Source organism: Phoca vitulina, unplaced genomic scaffold, assembly GCF_004348235.1.
Source record: "Phoca vitulina isolate PV1807 unplaced genomic scaffold, GSC_HSeal_1.0 scaffold24, whole genome shotgun sequence".
Lineage (NCBI taxonomy): Eukaryota > Metazoa > Chordata > Mammalia > Carnivora > Phocidae > Phoca > Phoca vitulina.
The window spans coordinates 9,469,061-9,487,600 of record NW_022589727.1 but is presented as its reverse complement, the minus strand read 5'-3'; the positions used below and the strand labels follow the sequence as shown (position 1 = coordinate 9,487,600).

The window sequence follows — 18,540 nt, the reverse complement described above, 5'->3', positions numbered from 1 at the left end:
TCATGAATGTTCTCTGCTTCACTTCCCATATTTGATAAAACTTTGTTTCTTCAAAATATTTGAGAACCTACTATGTACCAGATATTAAGCCAGGTGCTAGACATACCTTAGTAAGCAAGGTAGATATCATTCCCATACTCACAGAATTTACATCCTAATGGGATGTATAAAGAGGTTTTTCATACTGTAGTGTATGTGAAAAACATTCCTAGGAGTTCGGCAATATAAAATCTCTCGAGCTATGTATCCCACAAATACAATATCAAAAGAGCAAAAGTAATATGTTCATTTTATTTTGTATTCCTGCATTATTTTCTTCCTGGAATGCCATAATAGCTCTCTAACCAGTTTTCTGTCTTTTTTATTTCCTAGTCCCTATCCTATTTATCTGATCTGATGTAGCCAGGATAATCTTTCTAAAATTGCAAGCTGACCACAACTTTATCACGCTCAACTTGGCTATGGGATACAATCCTAAATCCTTGAACTGGCCCATGAAGACTTTGCTGATGGAACCTCTCTGTACTCCATTTCTCCACCATATTCTCTGCTGTGGCCATGCTAAGCTCCTTGCAAATCTCCATGCCAAGTATGCTCTCTCGTGGCTCCATGCCTCTACACATGCTCTACCATAAATAATCCTCTCCATCTGAATAATTTCTACTTACACTTCACATTCATGCTGGCATTCATCTCTCTATAAAATCTTCCTAAAAAATCATTATAGTCCCATGGGTGCCCCACCTTTCTTTTCTCATTTCACCTTGCCATTTGCCCATCATATTACTTATGGAATCAGATTATAATCATGGATTTGCCTTTCTTTCCTGCTAGGCTTTAAACTTTTGAGGGGCTGAGCCCCTAGTTTGCTCATTTCCATGTTTTTGCTTTCTACAACAGTGTCTTGCATGTAGGAGTCCTTCAGTAAATATTCAGTGAATAAATTAATTGGTGGCAAATAGTCTATCTTGCATAATGATATTGGGTTCTTCCTCAAACATCGTGTTATAAAGTCCTACCTAGCTCCAAATAGACAATGGTTCCCTCACCTATGAGACCAACTCATCTTCCCTGTGCATTCCAGGCCCTTCACAATCCAACAGGAGAGCCCTTCTGAAAAAATGGTAATCTTATATTTCCTTCAAAGTTCAAGACTCACTTCCTCTAGGAAGCCCTCTTTATTACTTCAATAGAAATAGTATTTTCTTACTTTGAACTCCCAGGGTTTTAACACAGAAATGGATATTTGCCTATACTCTTACTAAGAAACTTTTCTATGTATATGTACCCCTTTTTACCAAAACAATTTATCAAAGGTCTTATGAATAAAGACTCCTCTCTGAGTTGTCTCTGCTACTTCATTAGTGCAAGTATGGCAGATATTTAATATATTCTTTTATTCTGTTATCCTTGAAGGAATGAATAAAGAATCACTCTGGATTCTGCTCCCAAAGTGTTCTAAAACTATTCTCACAGACTTAACTATTTTCTATTTTTGTCTTACTTGGTATATCAGCATTGTCCATCAGAGCAGACCACTCTCTTGAAAGGTAGACTACACTTAGCTTCCATACACTATACCCTTCTGATTTTTCTTCTGTATCTCTGGCTACTTTCACATACAGCTGTCCTTCCTTTACCAAACCATTAAATATTTGGTTCCTCAGGTATGTCTCCTCCCCAGGTCCATTTCTCATCTTACTCTTCACATATAGCCCAAATTCAATCTGTGCTTTTTACAACTTCGTCTTAGAGAGTGGAAAAGTAACTTCACTTTGTTTAAAATGTGCAACAGTGTGTTTCAAATGAGCATAGTTCCTATCATTATAATGAATACAGGGATATAGAAGAGAAGAGCAAACCACTGAATAATTTGAGAAAAATACTCAACAGATACATGGCATAAAAAGGATGTTTATAAAGACCAGACAGACAATGTAGATGGCCAGAGCACTTAAAGGTTATTTTGTTCTGTAAAACGCAACCTTGATTCAAATCATGTTAGTGATACAAACTCATTTGTGCTTGTGTGATTTGGCTTTAAACCACTGGAGAGAATATTTGCGCATTTACCCCAGCAAAAGTTGTAGCAGCCTCCCTCAGGCAGAAATGCTTAAGTGTCTGATGATGTCAGTGACTTGCTTAAAAGAGTATAAAACAACATACCCTCAGACAAGCAAGAGGATTTAAACAGAGCCAATTTAGAGGTACGGTGCCTCAGCAAATTCAGAAATTAATTCAAATTAAGACATTTTGCTTTAAGATCTATGTCAAAAGATCAGTTCTTCAATTCTAATTTAGAAGTGGAGGAGGGGTGGGCGGAAGGAGCCAAAATGTATATTCCATAAAAATCTTTCTGTGTTCCAAAGTATACATTCAAAAACTACAGAACAAAAATCACCAGCATGCATTATTTCAAACTGATAGAAATGTGAAGTTATTATTATTTTTTTTTAAGAAATCAAATGGGACAAACTGATGGTTACCAGAAGGGAGGTGGGTGGGGAATGGATTAAATAGGTGATGGGGATTAAGGAGTGCACTTGTGATGAGCACCAGGTGTTGCATGGAAGTGTTGAATCACTACATTGTACACCTGAAACTATATTACACTGTATGTTAATTAGAATTTAAATAAAAACAAACAAAAAAAGAATTGGCAGTATTTCTGAAAATGGGTGTGAAGAGATAGAAATCAAAACAGAAGGACCAAAAAATAAAAATTAAAAAAATAAATAAATAAATTGGGAATGGGGAGGATTGTAATTTATTCTAATATAAAGAATCTAGAAATTTAGATATGTCTGAAACATGTTTCTGTCTTTTGTAGGATACAGTTTGTGATAAATTACTTGTTCCAGCAGTTATTTAATCTGCAAGCTTCATCTAGAACACTGACACATTTCTCCCACGTATGGGGAGTAAATTATTGACCAAAGTCCCTGGGTCTCTAAAGCAAACTTGAGGGTCTAATTGAAACTTTATTACGGCGTACACCGATCCAGTCTAGTAGAAACTAGATAGTGATCTTTTTAGAGTCCATAATTGTGTTCTGAAAGCTAAACTTTCACATCTGAGCTCAACAAACTCCCAGAGACAGACCCATAAGAAAATTATATGAAGGAGAATTATATGAAGGAGAAACATTATATCAAGTGATTTCATGTATAAAAACACACAAACGTGAAGGGCATGTGATGTGGTGAGCACTGGGTGTTACATGCAACTGATGAATTACTGAACTCTACATCTGAAACTAATGATGTACTATAGTTGGCTAATTGAATTTAAATTTAAAAAACCCCACATACCAACAGCCTTGTCTGAAACACTATCCATTTTGCTCAGTTATTCCTGAAAATTATTGCTTATATGGACACAGGATATCTATGGTTATAAATCTCTTGGCAATGTATTACTGAGATTTGTTTAAAATGGTTTTAGCAAAAACAATCTTCATCTCTCGTATAAATATGTATTTCTTTATGACCTTCATGACGAACTTAGAAACGCTGAAAATTGTAACGTGACCTTACCTTGCTTCCATTTTCTCTTGCCTCTCGTTCCATCTTGAGGTCAGAAATTAGGAGATTCTTATATTTGTTTTTTCCATTACTGCTGTGGTCATCTATTGTGTATTCCGAAGTCAGCTGTGCTGAGAGGGGACTGTCACTCAGGTTCAGAGGCTGCTCCTCCTGCCCCAGCCCAGTTTTGCCATCACCATTGGAGTCGCCCATCTCCCTGTTGTGTGTTCCCCCTGAAGCAACTGAACTATGCCCCAGAGTCTCATTGCCGTTAAAGCTCTCCGCAGCAGAATCATCTGTTGGAAAGAATAGTGTGATTTTAATTAATGTGCCATTCAGTTTCTACTTCAACTAACATTTACTGAGCTTCTATTATGTGCTTGGCATTGTGGTAATTTTACATCTCCTGTGTAATTTATCCCTACAAATAAACTTGTGAAGCAGTTGTTATTTGTAATCTAGTAGGCACCTTTAGGCACAAGAAATGAAGTAAAATGATAAGAAGAAGATAAAAGAGGGAAAACAGTTCAATCTCAAATGCGTTCTCAAAGAAAAGCAAATTCAAACAAAGAAAACTTGTTAATTAATTTGCAGAGAGTTTGTTTTTCTAGTGAGAATATCCAGATTTGATGAAAATTCTCTGATAAAAGCATTGTTTATCCTGCTAGTGGGGTGTATGTTGGTTCAAGCTTTATGAGTGTTTAATATGCATCTAAAACATTAAAAGTGCTCATAACCTTCGCTCCAGTCATTACACTTCTGGGACTTCATTGTGTGCATTTCCGTGTAGGTAAAAAGGCCTTTATATCAGTGTTGTTTATAATAGCAAACATCCAGAAATGACAGAAATTACCAAAAATAAAAAATTGGCTCAGTACATGTTGGAATGATTAGAATATGAGAAATGTGGAATATTTTTCCATTAATATTAATGGGAAGTGTGAAGTGTTAAATGGAAAAAGCTAGCTACAAAAATGGTCAAATGATCCCAATTTTCTAAAAAGAAAACACATACCCATATAGAGGGAGAAGAGTGAAAATATGTAGGCTAAAATGTTAATATTAATTTCTTCTTAACTGGAATGGCACTAGATTTTTAAATATTCTTTATTATTTACAACATATATAATTTTCTAATAACAAAAATAAAATAACTGTAGGAATAAAAACATAAAATAAATAAATAAAAAGCAAAACAGGGAAGAGAAGAAACAAAATTAGTCAAAATTTTCTGGCTTTAAAATAAATGATAAGCTTGTTTAGAAATACACACCAATAACAATTAGAGTAAGAAACAAAATTTACATGAAACAATAAAATTCTATTTCTCTTAATTTCATTTTTATATTAATTTTAAAGGATTATGAAGGACGAAGGTGTTCAATTGTTTCCTTTAGTTAAGGGTTATTGATGAAGCCATATAAATATGAGTGCACAAGAGTAATATTTTAATTTCTGAACATTCTCAAGTTTGCTTTATTTTTGTAGGATGCAATGAAATATTTAATGCCTTCTAATCAATTAAATTCATGAAAATAATATTTAAATTCTGAAGGAGTGGTATCATTCACCTGTTCATTCATTTATCCAACATTTATTGAATACCTACACTTGGCCAGAAGGGGCTTAAATAATTTGGCCAACAGAGACTCTGCCTTCAATGAGTTCACAAATAATTAAAAGACATGAAAAAAAAACAAAAACATGCAACTAAAATGCAGAGGAAAAAGGCTTTGATTCAAAACAAGGGGGTAAGGACACCACAGAAGTTTTCCTAAAGAAGGTGGCATATGAGCTGAATTCCAAAAGATGAGTAAGCCTTAACCAGGTGAAGAAGTTGGGGGACAGCGTTTGCAACCTAGAGATCAGTAGGTGCAATATCTTCGAGGAGGGAATGTGCAGGGCAGATGAGAAATAAGGTTGGGGTGTTGAGTGCAAACAAAACAGTCAGAAAGGGAAACCTAGATACGGAGGCAGAGGATGTGCTTTGTATAATCAAGAGCTTGGCTTGGACCTTGGGAGCAAATAGGAGCAATTTTATTGTTGGAGGTGATATAAAAAAAAAAATCTTTTAAGGAGATTACTCTGACTCTTATGAGGAGTTTGGGATGATGGTGACAAAATGGAAAACCGTTAAGAGTTCTAGAAGCCATCTGAATCAGCATTGTTGAAAGCCCAAACTAAAGCAACAATAGTGTAGAACAAGCAGGGACTAGAATAATCATAAGAAAAGAACAGGTAAAGACTGAGAGTAGGACAGACAAGGGTCCAGGAGGAAGCCCAGATCTCCAGCTCCAGTGGAAAATAAAAACAAAGGGCATTAAGCTCAATTTTCAGCAAAATAATATTTTAAAAACTTAAATTTTAAAACTATTTTGTGAAAAAGTTAAAACATATTCAAATGGCAAGATTCTACTAATAAATTACTCCTTTTACATCCCATTCAACAGAAGACTTCATGTGGAAAGAAAGCAAACATAAGAGAATTTAGGGAAACTCAGTCATAAATAATATGACATAGCACTTTCCATAGCTATTGAGAAATCAAAAACATTCTTTTAATTATGAAATATATAAGGTTTTTGAAATAAAGAATTAGGGGAATAATTTACATAAGTAATTCAGAAAATTGTGCATGTCTTTTATGTGAAGTCAAATCCAAAGCTAAAGTATGCAAGGTCATTTCTGATTATTTATTTCTTTCCACAAAAGTCCAAAGAAAAGCATAATGGATACATTCCAGTCCAATTATTAAATTCATGAAGAAAAGTGTGATTTAACATTTGTGTACTAGAATTTTTAAAAAATGCTAAATATTTTATGTAAGAAAATTTTATCAATATGTTAAAAGAATGAATAACCCTAAAGGTATATTACATTTTACTGAGTGGTTCAGTCAGTTAAGCATCTACCTTTGGCTCAGGTCATGATCTCAGGGTCCTAGGATCGAGCCCGATTTCTCTGTCAGGCTCCCTGACAGGGAGCCTACTTCTCCCTCTCCCTCTGCTCCTCCCCCATTTGTGTTCTCTTGCTCGCTCTATCTCTCTCTTAAATAAGTAAATAAATAATTTTTTTAAAAAGTAAAATAAAATAAAACCAAATCTATACTAGCATAAAACAAATCCAATATCTTTTATAGTTAAAAATTAAAATAGTATATCTGTATCTTTAGTCTGAAATCGTCATACATATTTAGTAACTAGTGTACCATTTATTCACATTTTAAATAAAATAAACATTATTACCTATCAGGAGAATCTTTAATAAAAGTCATATATTTATAATTTTGGTATAAAGTATAAACAATAAAAGAGAAAATATTTTTAGACAGAGTAGTTCACTCCAGATGTTACCAAGGTAACTAAATTCCACAGCTTTCCATATTTCATTCATGAGTAAATCAGTATGTTTTATGAAGAATAAATGAATGATTTACTTATTTGTATAAAATATATATTCACACATTTTATCATTTAAATAGTAAAAGAACCAGTAATGTCACATGCCACTATCTTATAAATCAAAATTTAAAACAAAGTTTTTGATATCTATATTAGAAAAATTCAATATAAAGAGTGAGCAGACATTAAACTGAAGCTAAATTAACCATTTTTTATTGTCTGGTTTCTTGTAACCATGTTAACGATTTTTATTTTCTCTTCCTTAAGGATACTTTTTCAGCATTTGAAACCACACATCTCAGACTCCTATTTATCATAACCAACTCATATCAGTTTATTGCATTAAAGGGGAAATCTGCTTCCTTACCCAAGATAATTTGCTCCATCCTAAGTGGCTGCTGGCGTGTGGGTACCAAGCTGCTACACAAAAGGTACAGTGTTGAGATCTGTAGTTATGGCCTTTAGGTTCACAGGCCCAGAACGCTGGTGCTTCTCTCAAGTGTCAGCCTGGGTACCATGGCATTGGAACTAAAAACTCTGTGTTTGAGGACCAAGGAGAAATCGGTACCTAGAGCTTTGGAAATTAAGAATGTCCAGGGTACCTAGCAACAGACGAGAATGTGGAATATGATGACAGGTAGTGTGGCATCCAGTGACATCAGGAGGGCCATTGGATGTTTGGGTTGCATTGCTCTGAGGTTGGTTTTGCTGGGATGGATTTAGGGCTGTGCAGAGGACCAGCCAAGTGAGCTCAGCTGCGGCTCTTGCATGTAAGGTGCAGTAACACTAACCATAGCGACCAGCTATTCATTTTCTTCTTTCTCCTTTCCTACTCCCCATTCCCTCCACCAATTAGCACAGACCCTAGAAATACTATTTGTTTAAATTATGTCTAATGTCGTTACAAGATTCAATGGTTAGCTCTCTCTATATAAGGATAATTAACCCATAACAGCAAGTATGATGTGTATTTAAGTATATAAATATACATATATGTGTTCTCTCTATATATAAACATAATGTGATGTATATATATTTGAAATCTCCCAAAGCACCTGACCTACATTCTCATTCAGCTACTTTCAGTAGTTCTTCATTATGGCCTTTAGGCCAAGTGCCTTGGGAAAAATGAATAGGAAAATATATATATAATCCTCATTTTAAGATTAGTACTTGGAAATTTAGTCCAAAAATCCAGGTCAGATGCTTATAGGGTCCAAAAAGCTTTTTATGGTTTTCCCCCAAATGCACCACAGTCCTCCACCTCTAGTCCTTTGGTGCCTCCTTAGAAAACCTCCCTTTAATATCTCACCATAAAGCTAACTTTTAGATCCAAAATATAGATGTAAATAATGCTGTGTCAAAAGATTGGTACCTTAACACCCAAAAAAAGTAGAATTTTTTTTTTAAATCCTTCAAAATCTATTTGCAAAATGGAATTTAGGGCCCAGTCTCCTTCATCACTTTGTCACTCTTGACCTCTGCTCTAAGTCTTCTCCCAGCCTAGGGTCCCCTATAAAAAAATGGAAGTATATCCATTGCTAGACTATACCCTACATCTTTTTCTCTCCTTTCAAGTTTTTATTTAAATTCTAGTTAGTTAACATACAGTGTAATATTAGGTTCAGGTGTAGGATTTAGGGATTCATCACTTAACATACAATACCCAGTGATCATGGTAAGTGCCCTCCTTAATACCCATCACCCATTTAACCCATCCCTTCCCCCACCCACTTCCCCTCCAACAACCATCAGTTTGTTCTCTATAGTTAAGAGTATGTTTATGGTTTTCCTCTCTCTTTTATCCCCCTATGTTCAACTATTTTGTTTCTTAAGTTCCACATATGAGTGAGATTATATGTCCATACTCTACATCTTACACCATAGCTCCCTCTACTCTGCAACATGAAGCAGGCAATCCAGTCTAAGTAAATCCTTTGTGAGAACACAAGCAGCAACCTCTTTGACATCATCCATAGCAACTTCTTACTAGACACGTCTCTGGAGGCAAGGGAAACAAAAGCAAAAATGAACTACTGGGACTTCATCAAGATAAAAAGCTTCTGCACAGTGAAGGAAACAGTCAATAAAACTAAGAGGCAACCTACAGATGGGAGAAGATATTTGCAAATGACATACCTGATAAAGAGTAAAATCTATAAGGAACTTATCAAACTCAACGCCCAAAAAACAAATAATCCAGTTAAGAAATGGGCAGAAGACATGAAGAGACATTTTTCCAAACAAGTATACAAATGGCTAACAGACACATGAAAAGATGCTCAACATCATTCATCATCAGGGAAATACAAATCAAAACTATGATGAGATACCATCTCACACCTGTCAGAATGGCTAAAATTAACAACACAGGAAACAACAGGTGTTGGTGAGGATGCGGAGAAAGGGGAACCTTCTTACACTGTTGGTGGGAATGCAAGCTGGTGCAGCCACTCTGGAAAACAGTATGGAGATTCCTCAAAAAGTTAAAAATAGAACTATCCTATGATCCAGCAATTGCACTACTGGGTATTTACCCAAACGATACAAAAATACTGATTCATAGGGGCACATATACCCAATGTTTATAGCAGCATTATCAGCAATAGCCAAATTATGGAAAGAGCCCAAATGTCCATCAACTAATGAATGCATAAAGAAGAAGTGGTATATATATATATACACATATATATATTTGAAATCTCCCAAAGCACCTGACCTACCTATATATGTATATGTATATATATATATATATATATACACACATATACATGCAGTGAAATATTACTCAGACATCAAAAAGAATGAAATCTTGCCATTTGCAATGAGACTAGAGTTGCAGGATGGATGGAGCTAGAGTGTATTATGCTAAGCAAAATAAGTTGGTCAGAGAAGGACAAATAGTATATGCTCATATGTGGAATTTAAGAAATAAAACAGATGACATAGGGGAAGGAAGAAAAAAAAGAGAGGAGGAGGCAAACTGTAAGAGACTAATTTATTTTTTCATTTTTTTATTTATTTGACAGAGAGAGACATAGCGAGAGAGGGAACACAAGCAGGGGGAGTGGGAGAGGGAGAAGCAGACTTCCCACTGAGCAGGGAGCCTGATGTGGGGCCCAATCCCAGGATCCTGGGATCATGACCTGAGCCGAAGGCAGACGCTTAACGACTGAGCCACCCAGGTGCCCCGTAAGAGACTATTAACTACAGAGAACAAACTGAGGGTTGCTGGAGGGGAGGTGGGCAGTGGATGGGCAAAAGGGGTCATGGATATGAAGGAAGGCACTTGTGATAAGCACTGGGTGTTATATGTAAGTGACGAATCACTAAATTCTACTCCTGAAACCAATATTACACTATATGTTAACTAACTAGAATTTAAATAAAAACTTGAAATGAAGATGATGGATAGATAGATGATAGATAGATAGATATAGACAGATAGATATATGATTGATAGATAGATAGATATAGATAGATAGATAGATGATAGATAGATAGATAGATCCTTTGCTGGGCAGTCCCATTCCTCCCCCAGTCCAAGACCCTGACACATTCCTGCCTTAGTCCATTTGCAGTTGCCACCTAGAAATTTCTTCCTCATTTTTCTTATTTCCTTTCTTCAAATCCTTCTGATGACTTTTCCATTCTTTGATTTCTATTTTACTCATCTTCTAGAATACTGTTATTAAGTAAACAGCACTGTTCTGTGTTCTATATTTTGTTTACTTATATGCAAAAATTTTAATTGCTGATTACAAAAGTCTTGCACTTCCAAGTCCTTAACACCACAAAAATCTTTGAAAAGATAAGTAATCAACAAAAGTAATCTTCTATTTTTGTTTGTATTTGCAAACTATAATCCAGATTATGTACTATTTAGTAATACTATCTTAAACATGTACAAAAGAATGATGCTATATTTTGAAGTCAAACATTCTCATTAAGGAGTTTACTAATATAAATAAATATATATGTGTGTATATCTAGGTATATATAAAAAAAGTTAAAGGGCATTGATTTTAAAATGATAATACCAATACTGAGGGTAAGAAAGTAGAGAGGGCTTCAGATTTTCCCCTCCAAAGTGAAGGATAAATTCTTGAAACTTGACCTCTTTATCACTAAGAAGAAGGCACATCACTGAGTAGGTTTCATTTGGTTTTGATTGCAATGAAAGTGGCTTTTCCACTTGACATTTTTTTTTTTAAGATTTTATTTGACAGAGAGACACAACGAGAGAGGGAACACAAGCAGGGGGAGTGGGAGAGGGAGAAGCAGGCTTCCCACGGAGCAGAGAGCCCCATGTGGGGCTCGATCCCAGGACCCCGGGATCATGACCTGAGCCGAAGGCAGATGCTTAACGACTGAGCCACCCAGGCACCCCTCCACTTGACATTTGTGAAAGCAAAATAGATCAGATGGTACTCTAGGCATCTGTAGCAGTTCAGGATTGGGCAGAGAGCTTGGGCTAATCTCCAACCAGAGAAATTCTGTCAGTAAAAAACAAGATTTAGTGGCAGACCCTGTATTCTTCCTTTGGTAACTTTACTTTTTGATAACAGCTCCTGACTCTTTATCCAGCTGGCCATCATGAACTGAGCACCACCTGGTTCACTGAATGTCAAATTCATGCACGCTTAGGAGCCCTCTTTCATTGAGCATAAGTACAATATATAGAAAGGAGTCTATTCATGCCCCAGTGGTGTATGAGCACGACCTGCCATACAAGAGTTCCTTCTTTAATCTCTGTCTAGACACTGTCTTAAATGAAATTCTTTGTGAAAAATTGAGTATAAAAAAATGTCAGCCAGGTTTCCACAATTCTGTGAAACTCTATGATGGTACAGTTGCTTTCATGGATAGGCCCAAATGGACAATGAAATCCATTTAGTGAACCTTGAACAGTAGGTCTGGTTGTATATTCTCTTTAGAACAAAGATAGTCAGAGCTTATTTTTTGTGATATTTCTTTGGCAGTAGCCAAATGGTGTAGAGACTTGAAAAGGGAAAGTCTGGAGGACTTTTTAATAGAAGTTGAAGGAAGGATGATATTGATAGATCTTTCATAATAGGCCAGGGCAGAACAATTATATTAGACACCTCTAATTAGAGAGGATAGTTACTTGTCCTCAGCAGAATGGACACTTATTTTTGACTTGGTCCTGCATTTTACTCACCCATTCTTCCTTCACCACCACCGCATAAGAACCCTCAGAATGTTTCATATACTAGCCTTTTCCCCCACACATTAATTTTAATCAAGGAAATCACATCATACTAAAATAAATGAAATAATTGGAGGATTTCCCATGGAGCTATTACTCTTATTCTCTACTCCATTATTGACAAACTATGGACCTTCTAAAATAATGGAATAAACTATTAAAAACTCAGCCATGATGCCACTGAAAGATACAATCTGAGCCTGAGGGGCTGCTTTTCAGGATGTGATATATGCTCTAAACCAGCTACTGATTCTTGGGGCTGCCTCCCTCATAGCCACAATATCAGTCTGGAAAACAAGGCTTTTCTGAGATGGCAGTGACACTTCTCATAATTCTCTGCAGCTATGGGTTCCATTGGCCTGTAAGGACATTTCCATAAAAATGGACAACTGCCCATTTCACACCATGCAGGCCACTATGGGAATAGATAAAAAGAAGAGCTGTGTGTTGGCTGTGATCACTGATCCTGACTACTAAGGGAATGAAAGATGTCCAAAAAACAGAATGGATTGGGACATAGGCCCATAAGAGCACCTGAAGCATTTCTCATTTCACTCTGCCAAAAGGAAAATATTGGTCAAGGCAATCCTTATAGGCAGAGATAAAATCTCATTCCCTAACATGATATACCATCTGGAAAATACTCTAAGTTGTTTAATCGTTAGCTAAAGAGAAGAAAATGTGGAATGAATAGTGGAGCTTGTTAGTCATACTGTCTATGGCTTTGGAACTAGATGCAGAAAGGAGTGTAATACTCATCTGGATTTCTTTGTTTGCTGTCAAGTGTCTGAAGATTAAAACACATTTCTCATTTCTTTAGGTTTTATTTCCACTGTTGTATATATGGTGTGGTGGTAGTAGATAAATATACTAATCAGTCCATTAATCACATAATTTCAATTGTTACAGAACTAAAGAAGAAATGAACATCATTTGGTGATCTGGCCTCAGAAATTGGGGCTCCTCAATAGCATCTCTGAATGCAATAGCTGGACATGACTTAGATTTCTTTCCATTTGGGGAAGAATGAGGTTGGTTGAGGTTTATGTGAAATAGGTGGTAACTATTTAGTAGGATTATCTTTGACTATATGAAAAAGTTATGTGATATGTGATACACAATGGTATGGTGTGTGTGTATGTGTTTTAGCAGCCAAATGATGGTAGGTACTAAGCACCCATTGAGTTGTAAACCTAGTGCATTGGATCCCTTCCTAGAGTATTTTCCAGATGGCATATCATGTTAGGAAATGAGAAAAATTTGGAGCTGTGAGACAGAAAAAGGGAGTCATTGGAACTAGGTCTTTTTATCTTAACCTCTAGGAAAAAAGTACAAAAATTACTATCACTGGAGGTACCAGGACTTTTCTAAAACTGGGGCTGTCTTTTGTTCTTAACTTTTTCAGATTAGTGGGTGACCAACTCTTCTATGAATTTTGTCAGAAACTCCAGTACCTCTCCATTAGATTCCCATTCTTTGTATTGTTTTCACTTAATTTAGCCAAAGGTAATTTTTTTTTTATTTTTTAAAGATTTTATTTATTTATTTGACAGAGAGAGAGAACACAAGTAGGCAGAGTGGCAGGCAGAGAGAGAGGGAGAGGCAGGCTCCCCGCTAAGCAGGGAGCCCGATGTGGGGCTCGATCCCAGGACCCTGGGATCATGACCTGAGCCGAAGGCAGACGCTTAACCGACTGAGCCACCCAGGTGCCCCAGCCAAAGGTAATTTTTAACTTGAAAAAAGCAACCTTAACTAATGCATAATATTTGTTTTACTTTTGACAAAACTGAGGAACAGAAATGTTAAGTGACTTGATTATGTCTTAATAAAAATATAATTTATACCTTGAAAGGACTTGAAATCATAATAAAATATAGTCAAAGAACTAGAGGACTCCAAACCTGAAAAGAACATTGTCAGAGATTATGAGGAGAAATACAGTTGAATCAAATTTAAAGATGTTAACTGTCAGAAGATCAAAGATTAGAAGTTACACAGAATCGATATTTTTGTACAATATATGGGAAATCTTTTTGACAAAATTATCAAAATATCAAAGATGTTTCTCTACCTCTAGAGGAATTTAATTATGAAATGTAAGCTATTGAAGGGAAAGTTCCAGTTCTTATTCTTTTACCAATTTATGATCGCCACATAGTAAATACTCTATTTGTTGAACTGGATAATCATAAGAGGTGATAATCACATATCTATTTAATGTTTGCTTAAAAAAATGGACTGCGAATCTTTTTATATCCTTTTATATGTTTTTCAACTACTTATTGAAAGCACTACTACAGTGGATGCTGTGGTAGGAAGAATCTAAAAAGTGCCTTTCCCCTCGAGATTCTATATCCTGGTTCCCAAAACCCGTAAACATGGTGAGATATCACTCCTGTGATTATGGAATGTCATGTGGCACAGTGGATCTTAATTAGGGAGTTTAGCTGGGTGGGCCTGATCTAGTCACATGATCATTTAATAGCACAGAGCTTTCTCTGGTTAGTGGCAGAAGTCAGGGACACTCAAAGCATAAAGGTTTTTTCAGTTTGCCATTGATGGCTTGATGATGGAGGAGGTCACATAAGGAGGAATGCAGGCAGTTGTAAAGAGCTGACAGAGACTTCTACCAACAGCCAGTAAGGAAACAGGGACCTCAGTTCTATAATCACATGAGGCTGTCTAGATTTCTGACCTATTGAACTGTGAGATATGGGTGTTGTTTTGAGCTGCTAAGTGGTAATTTGTTACACAGCAATATGAAATGAATATAGCAACAAATATAACTGATTTTCTATGGTGTCTTGGGATAAGATAACACCACTCAAAATTATTCAAGCATATTTCATATGGTAAGTGTGTATCAGTGGTTCTCAAACTTTAATTTCTTCAGAATTTTCTAGGGAAACTGTTAAAAATGCAGATCCACTTGAACGCTAAAAACCTCTACCCCAACAAAACCCAGAAATCTTGGTTTAATTCATCTTAAGGGGCAGGTAATCTAGAAGTATTTCTCAAAGAAGAGTTTTGGGGCCACATGTGAGAAATTAATGTAGATGATATCCAATAACTAACTGGTTGAATATGTGATTGCAGGAAGCAACTCTTGATACCAAGAGAACTAAACACAACTGAAAGCCATGAAATCTGAGTTTAGGAAGACTGAATCTGAGGATATTCTAATCCCATTTAGTAAATCTTTAGGAAATTTTCAGAAAAAGATGCCAGCAGGCCAAATATTCTTTCTTAACCCAAACTAATAAACAAGAGCACTTATTGCCAGTGTGGCCCCACATTTAAAAGACTCATGAAAGAATAGGATTTTTTCCCATAGAGCGAATATAAATGTGTAACTAAAGAACTAAAAGCATTATTTCAGGCAAGAAGAATACCTTAATTATCTTGATTGGCAAACTCTTGGGAAAGATTTTTCCCAAGGTCAAGTGTATGTTTGCAAAGTCAAGAATCTTCACTCAGCCCATAAAGCAGAGCTACATATCACCTATATGCTCACATGTGCTGAAATCACTGTTGGTTTTGCTCATATAGTAGGTAAAGAGGAAAAATTGTCAAAACCTTCAAAGTCTGTCCTCTGGGTCCCTCACGTTCTCTTTCCCATCTTAACGACCAATCTTCTAGCCATTTGTGTGCACACTGGCTCAGATGTAAGTGATTTTACTAAGGAAGAGAATGACTGATTGATTGATTGATTGACCTTGGACTGAAATTTCCCCACAGAAAAAAAATGTTACTTCAGCTAGGCACTTGTAATTTAAACATCTTATTTCTAACTGTGGAATGAAAGGCTTTTACTCTTGGTATTTTCAGCCATTAGCAAGCAGGTGAAGAAGTGTATTGTATTTTGGGAGTATGTGTAGAGGGAGAAATCTTGCAGTCATACTAGACCTATTTAATGTCCACATTTTTAGAGTAATGTAGAGGCTAATGATTAGATTAGAGTGCATGCTCCATGATGTTTTCTCCTAAGCACTCCTTCCCCCAGAAGTTCCTCTCCCTACTGCAGTAGGTGAGCTAGGACTACTCAAAAAGGAAGCTGAAGATCTCATCCCCAACATTCTGAGATGGCCAGAAATCTGAGCCACTCAGAACTTCTTAGACCTAAAAAGCAAACAAATCCTAAAATAGGATTATGAAAGGCTTCCATACACGTTCCATCTAACACTTTGGTATTTGCTGGTTTGATCTATTCTCCATTTCTTTGCAAACCATTTCCCAGATTTCTTTGCCTATTATCTTATGGCTTAGTTCAAATGATGGGAGACACTGGCAAAGACAGGATGGGAGAAAGTGAAAATAGGTGGGTATCCCTACCCCCACTTTACACACACCCCCTCTGATTTGGGGCTCCAGCTCAGGATGCTTCTTCCCCATATCCCAGCCCCCGCCAGGAAGCATCTTCCATGAATCTCACACAATCAGGTGGGCAGCTCTGGCTCTTGGGTTCTTGAGTTCTACTAACACCAACTCCTCCCCGTCTTTTCCACCTCCAGCTGTAGCAGTGGCTTCCTTCTGTTATTAATTCCTGTATTGCTTTACTATCTTCAGTTTAGCCTTTCAGCTCTTCTAACACCATTGGAAATAGTTCCTGGTATTGAGTTTTTCTAATGAATTACATGGAATGGAACTCCATTTTCTAGATTGGATCGCAACTGATACAATTCACCTTATTCTGGCTTCAAGACTTCTGTTTTCTATCATCTTTGATGTTATTATAGCCAATGCTTTGTGATCTTTTTCCCCTTGCTAATGTCAGTTCATTATTTGATATCCAGGAGATCTCCGCCAAACTTTCTTTACTATTTCTACCTCTGGTGTTAAAATCCATCATCGTCAGTAACAGTGGTATTAAAGAATTTATTGGCCATCTTAAAGGATTCTAAGCCAGTAAGAGTTTTGGTGGCAATTTATAAAGCATTATTTAGACACTTGTCAAAGTACTAGTATCTTTCTAACAAAGACTATATTATTCTAGATTCATCTGAATAATATCATCGATTTGAATCATTACACATTTTAATTATACAAATCATTTTGGTAGTCATTACCTTTACAAAATTTAAAACAGATCTAGGAATAAAATAACACTATCAGTTTTCCTCATTTAAAGAGCTTGATAAAGATAAAATGAAGAACTTGCTCAAGTCACATTGATAGTGACAAATAAAGGATTAAAAACTGGCTCCTTAATTCTAGACCAAATTTCTGTCTAAATTGTATGACTACAGCTCAGCAGGAAACACCTATCTAGATATTATGAAGAGAAGAGCCTGAAAAAGACAAATAATATGCTACGTGGGGGGAAAAACAAGTTAACTTTGGACTTAGGAAGCTTTTAGAGTCCCTAAATTGAAAGGTGTCATCTGAGGTTACCCATTTTGCAGTACTTCATAAAATCAGGGATCACAATGAATAGCCTACTACCACCTTTCACTCACTGTAACAAAGACCTTCTGCCTATCCTTCATGCAATTAGCATAAACTGAGCAGCTATGATGCTTTTATAAAGGCAGATAAACTTTCAATATCGCCATGATTATAAGTACAGGCTGACCAATTACCTGATATTTATAACCAAATACAACTGTATTTGATATCAGGGCCAAATGACATCAAATTATATCATTTTAGGAAACTGGTTAAAGCTTTAAGTAAGTAGGAGGAGAAAAAATAACATAATTTATGAAATATGAGATAAAAGAAAACCAACATTAACATCAGTATTTGGAGGATACAGAAAATTAATCCTACTCTTGAAAGAGAATAGTAACACATTTGCTACTTTTCTATTTGAAAAGTGATTTCATCTCATCACAAGAAAAAATAATTTGTAACTATGTGTGGCAATAGATATTAACTAGACTTATCATAGTGACCATTTTACAATATACACATATATCAAATTATTATGTTGTACACCTGAAATTAGCAAAATGTTAAGTATCAATTATACCTCAATATAAAAAAATATCAATAAAGGGGTTACCCACAGGCCACAGTTAAAATCTATTTAAAGCACAAAGAAGCCAGGGGTCATGTGGTCATCCCAAAAGGATGAAGCTCTAATACCACTGACATTCCCACATCCTTCTCTCCCATCACGCCATATCAGTAGAGCCTAGGTGAGAGGTAGTCAAGGACCAACAGCAACATTCATGGAAGAGGATGTGAAATCTGAATGACTGTGGATGGCTTCATCTCTATATATGAGTATTCAGTAAGTGCACAAGGTGTGTATAGACTTCTAGGTGCCAGGTTGAAAGGACTGTAAGTAAATACAAAGGGGAGAAAGAACTACTTGCCCAAATCTAAAATAAAGTGCTCTGTAAAAAATAGGAAGCACTGTGTTTGCAAAGTAGAGAGTAAA

The 18,540-nt window shown here is 36.1% G+C and overlaps 1 protein-coding gene across 10 annotated transcripts in view; it reads right to left on the bottom strand.

Moving 5' to 3' along the window:
• NOL4 (nucleolar protein 4) overlaps positions 1–18,540 on the bottom strand; it is a 410,686-nt gene that overhangs the window by 201,906 nt on the left and 190,240 nt on the right. For all 10 annotated transcript variants that reach the window (XM_032421281.1, XM_032421282.1, XM_032421283.1 and 7 more), the window contains one exon: positions 3,537–3,820. In XM_032421281.1, coding sequence (XP_032277172.1) covers positions 3,537–3,820 — 284 coding nt within the window. The remainder of the gene's footprint in view (positions 1–3,536; positions 3,821–18,540) is intronic.